The 21,578-nt window shown below is 32.9% G+C and overlaps 2 protein-coding genes across 12 annotated transcripts in view; both read left to right on the forward strand.

The window, feature by feature from the left end:
- LOC127711647 (uncharacterized) overlaps positions 1-11,600 on the forward strand; it is a 30,656-nt gene extending 19,056 nt beyond the window's left edge. The window contains exons 7-10 of the mRNA XM_052217768.1: positions 3,783-3,851; positions 5,484-5,531; positions 6,809-6,877; positions 9,921-11,600. Coding sequence (XP_052073728.1) covers positions 3,783-3,851; positions 5,484-5,531; positions 6,809-6,877; positions 9,921-11,221 — 1,487 coding nt within the window. The 3' untranslated portion in view covers positions 11,222-11,600. The remainder of the gene's footprint in view (positions 1-3,782; positions 3,852-5,483; positions 5,532-6,808; positions 6,878-9,920) is intronic.
- Positions 1-21,578, forward strand: part of LOC127711645 (uncharacterized) — a 151,074-nt gene that overhangs the window by 58,294 nt on the left and 71,202 nt on the right. The gene's annotated exons all lie outside the window — the stretch shown is intronic.

Below are 21,578 nucleotides of genomic sequence, written 5' to 3' on the forward strand. Positions count from 1 at the left end.
AGGCAACCGAAAATAACTATAAGATATTTTGCAATGTTAACTGCAAAAGTATGAATGTTATTTACATTCTAGAATGTTCGGTTTGTGGCCTCCAATATGTTGGTGAGTCAAAGCAGCCTTTCCACAAACGCCTCAATGGCCATAGGAGTGATATCTCTAAGAAGCCACTTCTCCCAGTTTCTCAGCATTTCAGACAGTCTGGTCACACACTTGATGACTTTAACCGCATGAAGATCCTAGTGATTGAACAGAACATTCACTGGAGTGATGCCCAGCGACAGGTTCGGGAAAGCTTTTGGATAAAGGAACTAAATGTACATCATCCAAACGGCATCAATAAAAAATATTAAGTTTTATTTTTCACTCATTTTGGGTTGTAAATATACACAGTCACGTATATTTGAGTATTGAGTTTTGTTTTATATTATGATGTTCAGGATTTTGGATTAAATCAATAGACCAAAACTTACCTGTATTATTGAGCTATTTTTATACATATTATCAGTATTGTTAAAATAATTGACACCGAAGAAGGTTATTTGTTAAGCCGAAATATTTGTCAACACGATTTATTAACAACATCTTCGTATAATACCATCTTATATTAGTATCGTTGTGCAAATCTCTAGACTTATATAATTTTTTCCTTATCTGCACAGTATCGTCTATTCTAGACGATCCGGTACATAGTAAATTTGCTGGTTGGTCCTTTTTATAGACTTCTATATATATATATATATATAGATTGCCTAACAATGTAATTTTAACACACTATTTAGTATGTAAATATAAGAATGTTTAAAATATTTACAAAATGATGAAAATAAACGCAATATTTCGCTAGACTAACTAGCTTTATCAAGCGTGCATCTATCCAGGTGAAATAGGATGTAGATGATAAGAAACCTTTGCAGCTCAATGTATATGTTGCACTTGAATTTAGCTGCCTTGAAAATAATACATAATTTGGATGAAGTTCAAGATTTTTACAAAATTGGTAGTTGAAGTTATCAACGTCCATTGGCCAATATTACAGGATAAAAAGGACGATGCTGTGTACTAAATTATATTTATCTTTCCTGTATCTTTTCTCATCTTTTTCGTTAAGACCATCAGGTTCTAAAGTGTGGAGTTGGTGGATCCAAAAATTTTCTCTTCTCCTTCTCGCCGTGGTGTCCCACTCGGTGTTGACTTCTATGATTTGGAAGGTAACATTATCAAAAGAATGTTTCGTTGAACGAAGATGTCTTGTGAGAGGACAGTTTTTGTTGGTTTTGTACCATGAACGATGGTTATTGAGCCGAATATTAAATTTGTCCATTGTTTCTCCCACATACTGAATGCCACATGTGTCACATGTTAATATATAAATTGAGTTCTCCGTTTTACAGTTAGAATTTGAGTAGATGGTATAATTTTGTTTAGTAACGGAGCTGATGAAAGAACTGCTTGTATTGGCAGCTTTACAACACAAGCAGTTCCTTCGACCACATTGTTTGTAGCAACCGGGAGATGGAGTAGGCTGCTTTGCTAATACAGATGTCACTAATTTGTCACGGATGTTTTTAGGTCTTCTGAAGGCCATGACTGGTGGTGAGGAAAATACTTTTTTAAGATTTGAATCATTTTCTATAATTTTCCAATGCTTCTGAACAATGGAAGACACATTTTTAAAATCAGGATGGTAAGTGAGTACAAGGGGTGTTCTGTTAGCTGCTTTATTCTTATCTTTGTACTCTAGAAGTTCTTGGCGACTAGTTTTGTTTGCTCTTTCGAAAGCGCTATCAATGATGTTGTTATTGTATCCTCGAATAACTAGATGTTTACGTAGTTGTCCAAGTCTAGCATTTTGCGTATTTTCAGTAGAGCATATTCTCTTGATTCGCAATGCCTGGCTGAATGGGATGCCACGGGAGCAGTGTTTAGGATGGCAACTTTTAGGAGAAAGGAATTGATGTTTGTCCGTTTGTTTGGTATGAAGGTCCGTTATAATGGTTCCGTTCTTGATGTAACTCGTAAATCTTAAAAAAGTATTTTCCTCACCACCAGTCATGGCCTTCAGAAGACCTAAAAACATCCGTGACAAATTAGTGACATCTGTATTAGCAAAGCAGCCTACTCCATCTCCCGGTTGCTACAAACAATGTGGTCGAAGGAACTGCTTGTGTTGTAAAGCTGCCAATACAAGCAGTTCTTTCATCAGCTCCGTTACTAAACAAAATTATACCATCTACTCAAATTCCAACTGTAAAACGGAGAACTCAATTTATATATTAACATGTGACACATGTGGCATTCAGTATGTGGGAGAAACAATGGACAAATTTAATATTCGGCTCAATAACCATCGTTCATGGTACAAAACCAACAAAAACTGTCCTCTCACAAGACATCTTCGTTCAACGAAACATTCTTTTGATAATGTTACCTTCCAAATCATAGAAGTCAACACCGAGTGGGACACCACGGCGAGAAGGAGAAGAGAAAATTTTTGGATCCACCAACTCCACACTTTAGAACCTGATGGTCTTAACGAAAAAGATGAGAAAAGATACAGGAAAGATAAAGAATAATTTAGTACACAGCATCGTCCTTTTTTTATCCTGTAATATTGGCCAATGGACGTTGATAACTTCAACTATCAATTTTGTAAAAATCTTGAACTTCATCCAAATTATGTATTATTTTCAAGGCAGCTAAATTCAAGTGCAACATATACATTGAGCTGCAAAAGTTTCTTATCATCTACATCCTATTTCACCTGGATAGATGCACGCTTGATAAAGCTAGTTAGTCTAGCGAAATATTGCGTTTATTTTCATCATTTTGTAAATATTTTAAACATTCTTATATTTACATACTAAATAGTGTGTTAAAATTACATTGTTAGGCAATCTATAATTTTATTTGTGTAATTGAATTAATCTCTGTACTGATTAATCCACACTCCCATAGATTTGTATGTCATGTGCTGCTATTTATAGGCACTTAATAATATATATATATATATATAAGGGAGATGTGTATATACCTATGTGACAACAACTCGGGCCCAAAAATAAGCAAGCGACATCTACAGGGAAAATACACTTTTCAAAAGTAGACGTTCGTCTTCGTATAATGTCTACACCTTAATCATCTCGAAAAGCCTCGGTGGCCGAGTGGTCTAAGAAGCAAGTAATTTAATCACTGCCATATAAAAACTAAGAATGGGAGTTTCTTGTAAAGTGCAACTCATGGTGTTTCATCTGAAAGAGTGGACCTTTATCTGTACGTTCAAGTTTTTTTCCAACAAATCGTTAAGCATTTTGAAGGTGGTCTGTTGCAAGGCAAAATTGCTGTCCCTTTGACAAGAAAACCCTTTTTAATGGCATTTTAAGCATTCCACCAGTCATCCCGACTAGGAATTTTGTTTGTGTAATTGCAGTGTTATAGACGGTATATCATCGTGTCGCTGTGGTTTATTAAAGAGGGACGAAAGATACCAGAGGGACAGTCAAACTCATAGATCGAAATCAAACTGACAACGCCATGGACAAAACTAAATAGACAAACAGACAAATAATAGTACAGATGACACAACATAGAAAACTAAAGACTAAGCAACACGAACCCCACCAAAAACTGGGGGTGATCTCAGGTGCTCCGAAAGGGTTAGCAGATCCTGCTTCACATGTGGCACCCGTCGTGTTGCTTATGTTATTAATTTGTGTGTATGTTTATAACCTTTAACACTTTCTATCATCTACCTTACTTTTCTATATTAAAGATTATTTTTTCAGACACAACTGGTTCGCATGATAAACAGTTAGATAAATCATCGGATTTCGATTTCGAGGAGCTTTACGAAGGTAACAGTTATAGTTTACTTCAAACAATGCGCAACAATAACGAATTAGTGAAATTTCACCAGTATGCCTGTTTTTAGATATTTATATAACTTTAACAGCGTAGGAACGAACAAATAAAAGTATAGAAAGAGTTTTTGTTCCTTTAAATGTTGCGTTAACTAATAATTGGTATCAATTATTCAAATGATTTCACCGTAAAAAGAGGATTCCTCAAAACTTCATTTAAATATCTAACTCATGAAAAAGGGTGTACTGTTTCATTCAGTTAAATTTATTATAAATCATTTGTATGCACTGCTTTTAACTGAGGACAAGCGTTTGTAAATAGTTAGATTGAAGATGTGGCTCCTTTTTTTACAAGTGTCATCATCACCGTTTACCAATGATATATGAAAGATGTTTATACATCAATAGGCTATTTTTCGAATCATGTCTTTAACCGGAAAAGATCGACATTTACGCACTCTCTTATGACGTAATTTACCAGATAGAAGGCGCGCCTGTATCCCTGCAGCTATTAAAGTTTCAAGCAACTTCAGGATCGACATTCTGCAGGGTAATCTAGAAATAATTTATGTTCCTTAGTTACGGAATCCCATACGCATAAAGTGAGGGTGACCAACTAATAAGATTACAATTTCCCGAATATTTCGGGCAGCATAGCGTCAAACTGTTCACCCATTCGCTCAACATGTGTTATAAGTGACGATGCCTACATTTTTGTCACGTGGTTATGAAAGTCACATGACAGATATAACTAACTACCTATCTCGGAACTGGCGTATGACACAACATCTCGTGACCAAAAAACCATATCTGGAGTGCAACATACATTTGTTTTTTTAAATAAGATGTGCGTCTATGAAATATATCAACATCTCAATAATCCTGAAGGGCCTTGGTAACTGAGTGGTCTAAGTAGTTTCTACAGTGATCAATAACCAGTCAACACTGATGTTGTGAGTTTGTACGCCTCTTCGGCAATATGCGTTTGACTCTGATCTTAAATGACTTAGTTCGTACGTTTTTCTGTCGTAGGGCTGTGGTTTTCGCCGGGTACACCGGCTTTCTCCACCAATAAAAACACCAACAATCAATAAATTAATTAAAGTACGAACCAGTTGTGTATAAATACCATGATATCAAATGGGGATTAAATAAATAGTTAATGAAGGAAAGATAAAACACAATGACCTAAAAGAAAAACAAGAAGACAGACAGCAGTCAAGAAAATAGTACAAAGAAAAAAAAATGCGAAACCCACCAAACAGCGGTGGCTATCTAGGGTACTGCAGAAGGATAAACAGCTCCTGGGTAACGATGCGCAATTCATTTCAGGTAGGTGATTATGGTAGCCTTGTCCTCCATTTATCTGTCTATATCGTACACTTGAACATGTACGATGGCTCGTCTCGAAGCTGAGACATGTGCACATATGTGGTTAAATTTGCAGGGTACGAAGTGAGATTCATTTTTCCATAATTCAGCACAACCTGGAAAGCCTTTTGTGATGCGACTTCTCGAGGGAAAAAAATCTCTTTTTTCGCAAAATAAGTTCTTTGGAAATTTATAACTTTATTACCTTAAACCTTTCTAATCTTCAATTTTCTACATTAATGATTTTTTTTTCAGATTTCGAAACATACGATTACGCGGATTTAAATCCTAAGATTAATGAAGGTACAAGTTAAAGAATATTTAAAAGAAAATTGAAAAGAATGAATAAGTGGAATGCCAACACTATAAAAAATAATGAGCAAAACCGTTAACTCCGTATTCCAGCTTCCTTTTTGAGAGATATATGGGGAAAAAAATAACAAAGTAGGAATGAATCCAAGTACATGAAGTACAGACAGAGCTTTTGTTTCTTTCAATGTTGCTTTCAGAAATAATTGAAACATTATTTGAAATTATTTTACCATTTGCAGATGATTCATGAAAACTACAGTAATTGTAATGCACCTAACTCTTGAAAAGGGGTATATTATTATATTTTTATCAAGTTAGATCTATTATTTAACATTAGTATTTACTGCTTACAAAGCATTTGTATATGGTTAGGTTGTAGAGATCTCTCTTAAAGTTTTACAAATGCCATCATGGCTCGATTTAGATATATTTATTACCGATGGCATGTCGCATATATAGAAGGGAGATGTATATATACCTATGTAACAACAACTCGGCGCCAAAAATAAGCTAGTGACATCTACAAGGAAAATAAATTTTTCAAAATTAGATGTGCGTCTTCGCAAGATGTCAACACCTTAAACATCACGAAGAGTTTCGGTGGCCGAGTGGTCTAAGAATCATGTAAGGTAATCACTGCCAAATACAAACTTAGAATGGGAGTTTGAATTCATATTCTGTATGGTACGTTGGACTACGATCTAAATTGACTAGGATTGTAAGTTTTTCTGCCAAAACTATGTGGTTCTCGTTGTGCACACCAATTTGCTCCACCAATGAAATATAATCTTTATTACCAATTGTGTTAAAGGAATTGTTAAACCTCAACACCCAATCCATCAATTGAACTATATACAAGTTGTGTATATATTTCAATATAATGGAATTTTATGCGACTGTCATACAAGTGAGAGATTTAGCTAGCTATAAAACCAGGTTTAATCCACCATTTTCTACATAAGGAAATACCGGTACCAAGTCAGGAATATGAGAGTTGTTTTCCATTCGTTTGATGTGTTTGAGTTTTTAATTTTGCCACTTGATAAGGGACTTTCCGATTTGAATTTTTGTTATTTTAATTTTACACAGAAAAATTATAAAGATCTACAATCAAAACAATATCTTTCACAATACCTTCCTTTCTCCGCTTTGAAAACATACCCACCCAATGCCAATTTTCATCTTAGTTTGCATGACATGATCAACGTCATCCTTTGTTGTACTGCGTTTATTTCTACACATTTGTTTACAGTATTATATTATTTCAGACTATATCAATGTATCAAAAGACATTTTTGAAAAAAAGCCTGACGAAGAACCTATTTATGAAGATATAGGTGAGAGTATGAGTTGAATTAGATACAATACAGTACAGTGAAAAATACAAATACAAATATCAATACAACATTAGTCCCTTAACTATTTTCTGGAATCTCTTTTTAAATTCTTAAAAATGTGACAAGTACCGACAACTATATAGCCAAATCTGTAAAGAAAGTTTATCGTTTGAACCGTAGAAAATTAAACTGCCATTACAAGATAGGTGACCGTTGAATCTAGGTCCAAAATGTATATGTATTACTACAGCGGGAGAAGATGAGGGTTATCTGAAAACACATGTATTTATTAATTGAAGTGACCTTCATAAGGTTTGACTGACAAATAGTATTCATCAGCATAGGGTTTTTATAGAAATCATTACTATCCACTTAATATATGTTTACATCATTGACAAGATCATTTGCCAAAAAAAAAAACATTTTACATATCACAACTACTTGTTACTAATGAAATACGCCATATTCTACAATAATATTTTTCAGAATCAATAATTTTTATAGATATATTTTATTTGTCATAACCACAATGCGGTATTCCTATCCTAATTTCTATTTTTATCAACCTATCATATAAGATCTCGCATCATCGAAGGCTTCAATACAGAATTTAAAAATTCGTAATTTACAGCACTATCCAACGAAAAAGGAATACTATATTGAATGAATGAATGAATGAATATTTTTTTGCAGAAGCAAACATAATGCTTTAGCAAAATAACATAATATATAATGACAATACTGACAGTAAACATGCAGAGAACAACACAATAAGGTCATAACAAGCACAGAACTACAACTGTTATGCAATAATAATTTGTAATCTTAACTTCCATGCCGCATTAAGAAATTTACACAATTGTTTAGTTAAATTCTTTTGAGCTAGCCTGTAAAAGAATTACAAGCTTTCTATGATTTTGCTATGAACAATAAAATTTTGGTAAAAACTGTAGCCTCAATGATCTAAAGGCAGGACATACTAAAACAAAATGGTACTCATTTTCAATACAATTCATATGACAGCATATACGTATACGATTTTCTCTTACAATATTGTCAAAACGACCAACTTCTATATTCAATTTTAATGTTCCACTACGTAGTTTAGTAAGTATATTACTATCAAAATCATATTTTAAGTAATCTTCTAAACAAAACTCATTTTTCAATTTCCTATATAAACACAGTTTTTCACAATCGTTCAAAATAGCAAACCAGTTCTGGTAGTATTGATCATTTATACGACATTTTATATATTCAAATGTTACGTTATATTATTGATGTTTATCCAATCACTCTTTTTCCTTTTTGAAAACAGGCAATAGCAAAGCAGAATTCATATGTATTTTTTCAAATCCCTTGTTCGTTAAAGAATACATGTCTTTTAAACTGAGTTTTACTGTGCGTATTGCTATGTGTTTCTTTATTCTACATTGGCTAGAGGTATAGGGGGAGGGTTGAGATCTCACAAAACATGTTTAATCCCACCACATTTTTTCGCCTGTCCAAAGTCAGGAGCCTCTGGCCTTTGTTAGTCTTGTATGTTTTTTTACTTTTAGTTCATTTATATGTTTTGGAGTTTAGTGTGACGTCCATTTTCACTGAACTAGTACACAATTCTATTTAGGGGCCAGCTGAGGACCACCTCCGGGTGCGGGATTTTCTTGCTGCGTTGAAGACCCATTGGTGGCCTTCGGCTTTTGTCTGCTCTTTGGTCGGGTTGTTGTCTCTTTGGCATATTCCCCATTTCCATTCTCAATTTTATGAATGGTATTTTCAACCTTTCTCAGATTCAAAAACAAACTAGATGCACTGCCCCTTCCGTTTTGAAAGCTGATTTAATCTATAACGTATGTTTTGAAACCAGTGTTACAAATCTCTATATAATCAATAAAAGCATGCAACTATTATAGAGATAAGCTCAACATGTATCTGTTATATTGGTTCGCATTTATAAAATTGACACAGACTAATGCTACTTTCTAAAACCGTTTGACACATAGATGTCATTAATGAAGTTATTACACTGACATATCATCATGTGGATAAAGGGGGATTTAAGGTATATGTAAAATATAAATCAGAGATAGTGTTGGCTGAAATAAGGTAGACAGAGTCAGGTTTTCAAAGATGTATGTTTTGAAGGATAAAATTAAATTGACACAGGGAGAAGCTGAATGAAACTACCATTTAACTTATGTACATGGTACATGTACATCGTAGCTTGTATAGACATAAGTTTTGCGTAATTTTCATGCCAAATTTCGATAACTTCTTCAAAGCACAAGTTTTGCAACGTCAAAAATTAAAACGTCTGGACAGTTTTGGCGCTTCAACTCAGCATTAAGAGGGTTAATACGTATCCGTTCGTGCATGTTGTTAGAGTTAAGACAACAAAAGGTAAAAAATATGTCAATAAAGTTTTTGATGATGTCAGTGCTGAGAAATTTTTGTCAGGATAAAAAAGGTGTTTTTCTTATATATAATAACGTGCCTCTTCCTACAACAAGATACGTATTAAAATGAAGTTAGACTATTTGTAATTATTTCATTATAACCAAGTTTAAAATGAGGAATGCCTGAGTAAATAATTGATAAGCTAACTGATTTTCGAATTTTGCACAAACAGAAGTTTTTTTTTGGTTTCTAAACAGTTTAAAACTGTTGATAAAAGTTATGACGAGCAAAAATTAAATGTTAGATTTATAAAATCCTAATCTGTAGTTTTCAAACTTGTATAATGTACTCATTGATTGCTCACATGCAGTTGTTTGAGATTATGGTGTGTATGTTAGACATACAGACGGACGCAAGCAATAGATAACTGCTCACACTTCTTTTGTATAAGAAAATGATATCTGGTTTCCGTTGGACTTAGTTTTGCTTTAACATTAATGTTAGGATTCTCTGTTTAATGTTTCGTAAATAAATGGTTTCTTTTGACTATTACCTATTTTGCAAATGAGGAGGTCCTGTTGTTCTCTCTAGTCGTATCATCAGGACATAAATTACCTTTTTATTGACAAATATTTGTAAATTTTAGACATCTTCAAACAACTAAGAATTGTAATGGTTGGAAAAACAGGATCGGGTAAGAGTGCAACTGGTAATGCTATACTTGGACAGAAATACTTCGAATCGAAAATGGCAGGCATGTCTGTTACTAAAGAATGTCAACGTGGTGTAATCGAAATTGGTGATCGCAAAATCATTGTTGTTGATACTCCCGGATTGTTCGATACCACATTATCACCTATAGAAATTGAAGAAAATATCCTGAATTGTGTTCATATGCTTTTTCCAGGACCACATGTATTTTTACTTGTACTCCAGATTGGTAGATTTACTAAAGAAGAAATTGAATCCCTTGACCAGTTATTTGACATATTTGGAAAGAAAATGGAAGCTTTTTCGATTATTCTATTTACTGGAATGGATGCCCTGGAAAATCAAAATAGTACTATTGAAGATTTTATAAAAGGTTCGGGCTCACCATTAACAGAGTACATAAAGAAATGTCACGGGCGTTATTTCGCTATAAACAATACAGCTACACCGGAAAATAAAGGGGAAATGATTCATAAATTACTGAATTTGATCGACACTGTCGTCAAACAAAATCGGAACGTGTGCTTTTCAAACAATATGTTTAAAGACGCTAAAGAAAGGGTTCGAGAATCACGAATAAAAATAGAAAAAGAAAACCTAAAAGAAATTGAGCAAATTGAACACGTGCTCGGAAAAAAAGTTGACATAAATAGAGAAATAAAGAAACAAAAACAAGGAGAATTTAACATGCAAGCAGACCGTAAATACATGCTTGAGGAACAGAAGAAAAGGATGAAGTCTTTTAAAAAAGGTGAAGATAAAAGCAATACTCCTAGACCAAATTCGGAAGAAATTGAATACCTTTATAATGAAATTGTCAAAGCCGATGACCTGTTAAAAGAGAAAGAAAGGGAGAAGAAAGAGGCAGAAGATGCTTATGAAGCGGTTAAGGAAGATTTTCAAGGGTTGGTAAAAGACACTAAATCGAAACACAATCAGCGAATGTTAGCATTGAAAAACACCGACTTGTATGATCAAATGAACTCAGCAGCTAAGGAAATGAAAGCAATCGACGAACAACTTAAAGCAATTTCGAAGAAAATGAACGACGAAGGAAATCTCCAAAATATGACAATCCAACAACAATTACAGAGAGAGGAAAACGAGTTACATTCTAAAATGGATAAAGTATTTTCTGATCATCTCATGTATCTAGAAAAAATGAGAAAGAAGTCGAAGGAGATGGAAAAACAATTGACAAATAATGGGAAAGGAAAATTGTGTCTTGTTATGTAGCTTAAGGAAACTAAACAGAGAACTTGAGAAATTAAGCTACCAAAATTTAGAAAAATGTTATGCAACAAGAGCAAGACATCTTACTGAACATTAGCCTACATGTATATAAATGTGAAATAAAAACGACAAAAGCCTGCTTTCTTGACAAAACGTATTGAAGTTTCGGTGTAAACTTAAACACGTTGGTGTTATTTGTCAAGCGATATTGATGACACAGTGAATGCATTGATGTATTCCTAAGTATCTTTTTATCCTTTCTTAGTAATATATCACCTATGTATGTATGACACTTTTTAATACAGACTACTTCGGCTAATAAAAACTAAACGCCATGATATAGCTAAGTGTGTCGAAAGTGGTGTTTAACAGCAACAAACAATCATTAGTTCTTCAATCTTTTAGAATATATTTGAATAAAAAAAAGACTCCAAATCGCGTTGGTAAAACTGAAATGCGATGGTTTATCCTGATTGTAGATCATTATTGACAATGATCACTTGTAAATACAATGCAACTTATAGGAGACAACCGTAACTAAAAGGTCTTTTTCTCATATTTATCTTTTCCTTGACATTGGTAAAGATTGTTGAATGCAAACAAGAATCAATTACACACACGATAATATCAGCTTTCCAATTGTAAACTCCTCATTTCTCAGCAGTATTATATGTCTTACTTAATAATTTACGACCGTGCATGCTAATCAGTGCTTCGACTTGGACATTATTTACAGCAGACCTTATTGACTTCTCCGTTGATGAATTTATAAATATTCTAAAAACTTAGGTTCCAGCTCCCTCATGCAAAGTTGACCAAATATTGGCTGTGGTCTCTTTTTGTCATATAGCTCATGACGTTCAGCTATTTATTAACCCCTGGTTTTCAAAATTTGTTGAGTGTTTCGTAGGAAAATTCGGTAAAGCACTTCCTTTTCATCAAATTTATAGAGTGAAATATTCATTCACATTATACAAACGTCATTAACTGAGATGTCCTTCTGACACAAACAATACTCCAACAGAGTTGGGAGAAGGAACGACTGAAATCGACTCTTTAACGTTTTACACTCTCAATGAAGAATTGATTGAACGTTACGATATGTGTATGTCTCAAGTCACTAGCAACATGTTTTTCACATGCTTATCTATTTAGATACCAGAATATTTGTCTGGCCTGTAACTTAAACAATTGCTTCTTATTCCCGACATGTGAAATTTTGACTCACTGTGGATTTTCATGGAGGATGATGCATGCATAGTAGTAGATTCTTACCCTATCGTTGCACCAACTCGCTCTTGCAATTCCCAAAGTATTTTTTTTTAATTGGTTTGTATCTTCTTAGTGGATGTATGAGATGTGAACATCGGTACACTACCGTGGCCTCTAATTTGGAAGTGAACTGGGCAAAATTTCTGACCATACACATTTTGTTCCACTAGATTTCGATATTTCTCGCATTTCATTAAGGGTTATAGATTTATAAATATTCATATGAAATATTTTGATAAACCACGAAATACCGTCTGACCACATGAATGAATACACTCAAATTGGTTTTTTTTTCCGTTATCAGCAATTGTTCCATCGAGATTCATTGGGCCTAATCAATCATGGACAATATAAGATATGTTTTCTTACATTGAGAACGAATGACGAAACTTTTTATTGCAAATCAGTCATCTTTTGTCTGATAATGAACAAGAAATTGCGTCTTTAAACGCCTTGTCGTGTATGAAGTCAAAATAATTAACATTTGAATATTTGTTTTGGCTAAAAGATTTCTAAGTTCAAATGTTGACAGACAGAAAATATCATTGTTTAGTTGTTATTTGCTGAACCTACGGAGGCAAACATAGATGAAAAATCGGGGATGAGGCTTTAAACGGTCACTCAAAAAAAAGAGAAATTAAAAAGAAGAATACAATTTGCCTGACGGACCTTTCTAACAGGTCGTTAAGAGTCTATACTTATATCTGGCAGAGAACGTGTCAATCTCCCTAAACGAGGCATATGGAATGTAAGCGTCTCCATTATGTTCGTATTTGAATACATATGTATACATCCCAACCAGCAGAATGAACTCACATCTTTGGCAAAAGTTAACTGCGAAAATGAAAAGTCCAGGTGACCATATTCCTGTGCATATATCGTAGGTCTGATGAACATGGAATAACCGTTATAAGCGGAGAAATGTTCAGGATGTTCTTGCATTTAGTTTGTGAAAAAAATGTTAAACATGAACTGGTACACGACATTATCTTTGGAAATGTTTATGTTTATGTTTGTAAGAGAGTAATGAAACACAAGTATTAAACTGAAAAAGTAGAATTGGACTCAAGTGACTAAAAGGAAATGTGGGGCATGCGTTTGATTCAAAATTACCAACTTAAAAATGAATAAATATTTCAAATATTATGATCAACTTGATATTTAGATAAACTCCTCATAGATACCAGGATTGAAATTTTGTACTCCAGAAGCGCGTTTCGTCTGAAAAAAGACTCATCAGTGACGCTCGAAAAAAAAAACTGAAAAAAAGTACGAAGTTAATACTGGTTCTCTGTAACTATTTAAACTCTTACATAGGGAGTGTGGCACGCATGGTCATGGATTTTCTTCAAACTTCAAACACTTACTATTCTTGATGAAACAAACAAAAAATGACAAAATTTTGGTTGCTAAGCATATCGGTTGCCATAGCAACCGATTACCAGTTTTATCTCTTCTGGATATCTATGATTTTAAGCTGAAAAAGGCTATTTTCAACATAATTTTTCATAATAAATGATTAAGAGAAAATATAATTTTTATGATTTTATTAAATATATGTATTTTATTAATGTAATTTAATAACTGATATTTTCATATTCATTTTGAATCATAATCACATATACCCCCCTTTTAATATGGTTTGCATTAGGTAAAAAATACCCTTTTGAGGTCATTTTTGAATGCTCAACATAATTTTATGCGGACACCTGAGTTAAAGTCAACCATGAATTCATAAATACCATAGTCTGATCTTATCAATGATGCGAAGAAGTAATGGGGAACTATGTCTCATTTTTTTGTTACCATGGATACAAAATGCTTAGCTTTCATTTTTTCTGAAAAAAAAATTTGAAAAATTTTGAAAAAATGTTTTAAAACCTAATTCTGCAGTCAGAAAAAGATAAATAAATATACAATTTGTAGAAATTATTGTAATTATCAAAATTTTAAACATATTCATATATAACGGTATTATAGTTTTATTTGTGTTGCAATGGAAACAATTTCATGATGATACACAAGTTTAAAACAATTTTGAAAAAGTTTAAGTTAGTTTCTTAAATGTGCATAAAAGTAGGAAAACTAAAACAAGTATAAATAATTTTGCTAGTATAGTATATCGATAATGGTGTTACCACATTAAGGAAACAAATACAATTTCTCTAATCTGGATAAAAGTGCTGATTATGAAGAAATTTCAGTCTGTTTTCATAAGTTCATGAAAAATATACAAGAAAAACTAGAAAAAAACAAATAAAATCATTTAAAACATTATATATTTATTTGTGCAATATTTGCCATTGAATGTGTTGCCATGGAAACAAACAGTCCATTTGCAAAAATACTGATAAGTGCTAATTTTTACAAATTCGTTTAATTAACTTCGATACATATAGCAATGAATGTATACAATTTTGCTTACATTATGCAGGTTTTCTTGTATTTAGGAAATACTAATAATATTCCAGGCATTATTAGTGATAGTGTTGCCATAGAAACAACAAATTATAAACATAAACTTGGAAAACGCTTTAAAATAGACTAAATCTCTCATACAAAAACTCTCTTCTGTAAGTTTTTAATTTAATGCAGTGTCAAAGAATGATGGTTTTTACAAGTCATTCCATCAACTGTTATTCAAATTCTGTAGTGAAGATTAAAGATCAAAGTGCCACTTGGTGTTGACAGGTTGGAATTATAGCTATTAGTTGTGGTTTGCTTTATGTCCAGTGTCAAACATCTCATGCATATTTCAGAAGAGAACAAAATTAATAAATTTAATAGCAACATTGTAGGTCCTGTGCTAGTCTACTGACCAAAAATTAATTAAAGTCAATAATTTGATACAATTCAACACAATAAAAAATAGAACCAAAAGAGTCAGACGTTGATCCTCTAAATAAATGATAATTGACCATCTAACTTTTCTATAAAGGAAAAAAATACCTTTATTATGAGCTGTTTATTTTTTTTATTCATTCTTAAACTCAATGTTGAAATGGCAAAGCATGTATAGCTATACGTTTTGAATAATATTGTATTATTGGATGATGAGTATCTACATGAAGATCTTTTTTGAGGTGAAGTTATAAAAAATGGAAAATTTCAATAAGGTCCTGCAATAGGGGTACGCTGGGATGAAGGCGGACAATTTGAAATATCACTGGAAATCGGGATCAATTGGACAAGGACAGAAAGGTCAACTAGGGAGCCCCTAAAAGAATTAACACAAGGGTTCTTTAGTAAACAAAGGGCATAACAAACAAGGGCAGGTGCGGTCAGCCGTCGACCCGATGGTCCCTGTAATCCATTCGACACATTTCTTGTTTGACGTTCTGGCCGGGGAGGAATTTTCGAAATTTTTCAAAAAGTTCCATTTCTCTACGAGGACCCGCGGAAAATCTGTCAGCGGGTGACTGCGGGTCTTACAACGAGCAGCAGGGGGAAAATATACCATCTAGACAATTTTCATACAAGGGGTCCCACTGACTGCCTTAAGAGATGGCCCGCTACATTCATGCTTCAGTGATTCCATATTTAATCAACCAAATGTTTCCAATGAAAGGAGGGGGCGGGCCCTCAGGGCCCCGTGATCCGCCTATGGTAGCACTATATTAACATTAGTAATAGGCATTTGATTATTGAAATTTGAGAAAATAACAATTATCTTAATGGATTTTTAGCAGCAAATTAAAAAATGTTGACAATATGATAACTCTTTACACAGGGTAACTTTAAAAGAATTATATACATGTACATATACTTTGATTTTCACTGAAAGCCCATTACAGAAAGATGTTTCTCAAAATTAGTATATTGTCTTTCTTTTAAAAAAAAAATAGATTTTACTTTGAAACAGGAGTCAATGTTTATAACATATTATACATGTGACTTTTTGTCCGCGACTTTTTGTCTGTGACTTTCTGTCCTACATTCTGCCGTTATCATGACCAGCAAAAATGACTTTATACCTATCTATATGTAATAGGCTTTGCATCAAATTTATAGAAACACTTAGATTGAACCATTAATTTTATCAAATAAGAAAATATAAAATGCTTTACAAACATATTAGCAAACAATAAATGTATTGACTTTCGGGAACATTTAAAACTAAGACAAGGCTCTGGCAACCCTCAGGTTAAGTCCGCGAATATGTTTACTTATATTATATGAAAATATTTTAAACTACCGAGATATCGTGCATGCAGGGGCTCGGGCATACTTTAAGTAGTCTGCGAAATGTGTATTTGTTTTTTATGAAAATATTTAAAACTACCAAGATATCCTGCACAAGGCTCGGGCATTGAAGTAGTACGTGGACATAATTATTTACTGTAAGAAAATATTAAAAAACAAACTATATTGGATTTATCAACTTACATGTATTTAAAGCCTACTTCAATCACACCTTTTGTGTGTTACTTTATATTTGTGATCAAACGTGTCAAATTATAACCGGTAATATACAACATAATTTACAGCACAGTTAAATACAATATACTACTCAATACCATAAAAAGTTTAAATAATCCGGTGCGTGTCACAGTACCCTACACTGTTTTTCCCAGTTTTTTACCATTCAATCTTAATGTTATTTTTTTTAGAAATTTTAAGCAAATCCTATAAGATATAAATAAGTATTAGGTAGTACAACGACCAGGACACAATCGACGTTGGTCAGGTCAAGTTTTTTACCCAAAAACATATATATTTCCTGTTTTTTTTTTAATAATATAAAATAACACAGAAATTTTCATCGTCAGGTCATTTCTTTTGTTGGTCAGGTCATTGTCAACGTTAGAAAGGTCACGTTTTCTGAATTTTTTCTGAATTTTTAATACTTTTTTCTATATTTTTTTATTAATTTATATATAAAATGATCAAATTTCATTATATTTCAAATTTAACATAATCCTTGAAGAAATAAAAAAGTTATTAGCATTTTCATTTGGTCCTGTCATTGTCAGCGTTGGTCAGGTCACGTTTAATGAAGATTTAAAAAAGTTTTCTATATTTTTTCTTATATTTATGTATTGAATGGTCTAAATTTATAACAATTCAAATTTGACATAAATCCTTTGAGAAATAAAAAAGTGATTATCGTTTTCGTTTTGGTCAAGTCATTAGTGTAACCCACCAAAGGGAGATAATTCGTATTGTGAGGAATATTGCACAATGATCATTTTTTAGAAATTAATTTCGCATGTTTCTAAGTAGATTCCCCATAACTTTTTCTGATTTTTGACTAAAACAAGACTGAAATCATTTGTTTTTGTGTTGCTTGTTAATAGATGTAGCCGCATAATTTCACAACACTACACCAAATATTGTATTTTTCTCAAAAATCCCAACTTTCTCTGCTGTTACCATGGTAACCAACGAATATATATATCGGTTGGCATTATTTTTCTGACTAGTCTAATAGGATCTACATATCAGCCAATTTTCAGGAAGATTGGTGACTATGTGTGCCGAAAAAGTTTAAGTGGTTACAGAGAATGAGTATTAAAGAGTAATGAAGACCCCAAATACCTAAAAGTTTTGCCAAATACAGCTAAAGTAATCTATTCCTTGGTGTAGACAATCCTTATTATTTCGAAAAATTGAAAGTTTTGTAAACGGTTAATTTATAATTATAAGACCACATGGAAAATTGGAACGAAATTTAATAATTCCTAGTCAATAAATATGGTAATAGGGAAAATAAATCCAGTCACCATAGTGGTTTTCCTGAACATGTATTTTCCAATATGGCAGACCAGAACGGCATCTCCCTTTTTCGTGGAAACAGCTGCATTCATCGATCCCACTTCGGAACCACAACATGAAGTAACATGATTTAAATATATCGGACATCGTTCTTTTATCATATCCATGTGTAAGGAATTTGTACAGAATGAAGGTTGATGCGAAGAAATATACGTATCGTAAGGCGTTGTGAACTTGCCAGCGTGTTGCTTATGAAGGCATTTCCAATATTGGTTATATTTCATCAACACTACAATCTGCTTTAAATACTAGTAAAGCGTAACATATTGTGACAATCGTGCATAGAACGCCACTCTTCTGACCTACACAACTGAACAAAAATAATTTGAACAGTTAATACTACATTGTGTAAAATTCAACAACTGTCCTCATTGACAAACGTTTTCTAGTTGACTCCCAGTGTGAAATAGGTCGTGCATTTCAGGAAGATAACCAAAAAACTAACAATTAAATTTTGAAGGTTTTAAAATATCGACCAACAAGGACGAAGAACCGGAGACTTTAACTGTGACTATAGAAAAAGGGAATATGTTGGATGATATTCTCTTCCGAGTAAATACATTTTGATCTGGAAATAAAACTTTCGATTGTCCGGATTTGAAAAATCAAATAATCGCATTTACTTTTAAGTCATGTGCATTTAACCCAATCTATTCGCTTCATAGCAGAATATGAATATGTACTAAACTTTTTCTTGATAAGAGACGAAGGACTCACCACGGAGTTAACCAATCGTACATAATACTTCGTTTGATTTTAAACATAAAGTTTCAACAATTGAACATTATCTGCATCTATGCACTATAATATGAAGTATTTTATGTTTTGTAATACATTTTGCTAGTAGGTAAAAGGAAATGTTCCGACCAAAAGCGGGTCTGATATAATTTTCAAATATTCATATGATAAAACGATTTCATTCTTTAAAATTGGCCACAATATAGAAAATGCAACCGCCATCTCCCCCCCCCTCCCCCCCAAAAAAAAATTGCGTAGATAGTATGATTCATTTAGCAAGAAAATGTGACGTCATTATTGAATTCCAACGAACCACACGTTGATTAAATAATAAGATATTATCAACAGTTCAGGAAAAGAATAAATCAGCTTAGAATTAGAAAAAAGTATATGTCTGACCTTTATCGAAATATTTTCCGGCATGTGATATGTCACACATGTAATAAGACTTCCATTTTAAAGATGTTTGCTTTTAAGTGGAATAACATTAACCATTTAAATTCAATTTTAATTGATCCCATCAAATACACGGCCAAATCATATACATTTCAAAGGCACATCATCTGTACAACCGTTTTTGCCTTGTCGTAAAATTTTTCAAGATATCTGCATTATGTTATATATTCTGTCTTTTGAATAATGAATTTATGTACGAAAAAAAAAGGAAAACTTTTAGAATAGATTTACAGTCAATTTTCAAACGCACTTTGAAATATTGATAACGTATTTTTAACAAGCAGCGCCCTTTCCAAAATTCTCATATGAAAGTAGTAAAAATTGGCTGAAAACTAAAATACTTGTTGGTGACTAAAATATTAATCCCCTAAAAACAGAAACAAAAATCCTTTATTAGTGGTTAGGAAGTTGTTGACATCACCAATTAAGTACAATCACGCGTATTGCTATTATATGTTAATTCCTACATTTTTGCAAAACACGTGCACACATATAAATTTATCTTGCACGTGAGTTTTTATGTACCCTTGTGATTTGATTAAATCGCTCGTGAAGTGTAATCATTCTTTCAAATTTGAATTTTTAGTAATATTCAATATAACAACTCCCTTACAATGTACTCACGTCAAACATACTTGGATTTGTGACTTAAAGGCGCATTTTGCAAACCGTATTCATTCGAATATTGAACAAGTCTAAGATTAACCTTCCTAACATGTCTAACGCATTTTTTTTAACAACAAACAGCAGCAGAATTATTTCTTGGTCTCTGATATAATGCACAGAAGGATTTTTCCACAGATTAAGTATCATGACCAAATTGGCATTTCAACAAGACTTAAAAGGGTAAATAATTCCCACTTCGAAAATACAGATTTTTCTGTATCTATAGCTCGTATATATATTCTCTTTTGCACTTTCATTATCCCTTCTTTAGTTATTCATTTATTGTAAATTCTTTTGCGTCTCATATCGACAACAATCGATGTTTTATCTAAACATACAAACATTGAATGATCCCTAAAATTTGTAGTTGCAGATAGTGGTACGGTACGTTTGTCAGCTGCAAAACCTCAATATACAGCTGTTTCTAGCGGAAACTTTCTTAGTGTCAAAGAAAGGCGGACAGATCGAAAGATGGCGACAGGTTAGAAATGAAATAGATTTCTCATCGGCCAGAACAAATTCAAATTTTGTGTAACTTTATAAATTGCTAAGTAATCAAACTTTTTTTCGCTTATTTTCATATCTCCTGGTTCCTGACAGACGGAAGATAGGTGAGTTACGAAATTCAGTAGAGTTTGTTTATCTGCTGCGGATTCTGGCAGCATCACTGTTTTTGCTAGTCCCTATATATTAAGTCTTGTAGAAAGAGCAACTACAGAAACGGCTACAGAACGTATGTATTTGTAAAACCGGCCATGATGGATTTATAATAATATTGCTTGGAAAGACAATGAAGGACTAATTTACAAAGATCCCCTTACTGAGAAACCATTCTTACTGTTATCCCTTTTTGGGATAATCACTTTGAGACACATAAATTCTGTGTCTCAAAGGGATTTCCCCACTGCAGTCACTTACATATCACATATACCTATTCAAATGAATGTCTTCATGTTAGAGTGTTTCAATGGAGCCTCGAACTCCTGCATTACAATCTTAATTGATTAGGACTGCAAGTTTTCCTGCCTAAGGTTAGTGGTTTTCTCCAGGCACTCAGGCTTCCTCAGTATCGGGTCCGTTTGCACCCTACATGTTCCCACCCAACATGTCATCCCCCTGAGTTCGTTCGCACCACTTTTTATTCAAGTAAAGTTTGAATTATTACATGTTTTTAAGATTTTTAAGATGTATATATCAAAATATTAATATTTTCATTGAATAAAAATCCGAGATTTTTTTAATCAAATATATTGAGATTAGAGGATCAATTATAAATAATGTTAATTGTTTGGTTTCTGTTAATTGGTTTGCTAATTTGGTATTATTGTTATGTGTATGAAAATCATGACTGTTGTTACAACTAGCCTTAGTATAATAACCGAGATTAGTCCTGTCTTGTCTTTGTCCTAAATATTTAAATGCTCTTTTTGATTTGGAATAGTGAATGATTTGA

The sequence above is a fragment of the Mytilus californianus genome, unplaced genomic scaffold (assembly GCF_021869535.1).
Source record: "Mytilus californianus isolate M0D057914Y unplaced genomic scaffold, xbMytCali1.0.p SCAF_8, whole genome shotgun sequence".
Classification (NCBI taxonomy): domain Eukaryota; kingdom Metazoa; phylum Mollusca; class Bivalvia; order Mytilida; family Mytilidae; genus Mytilus; species Mytilus californianus.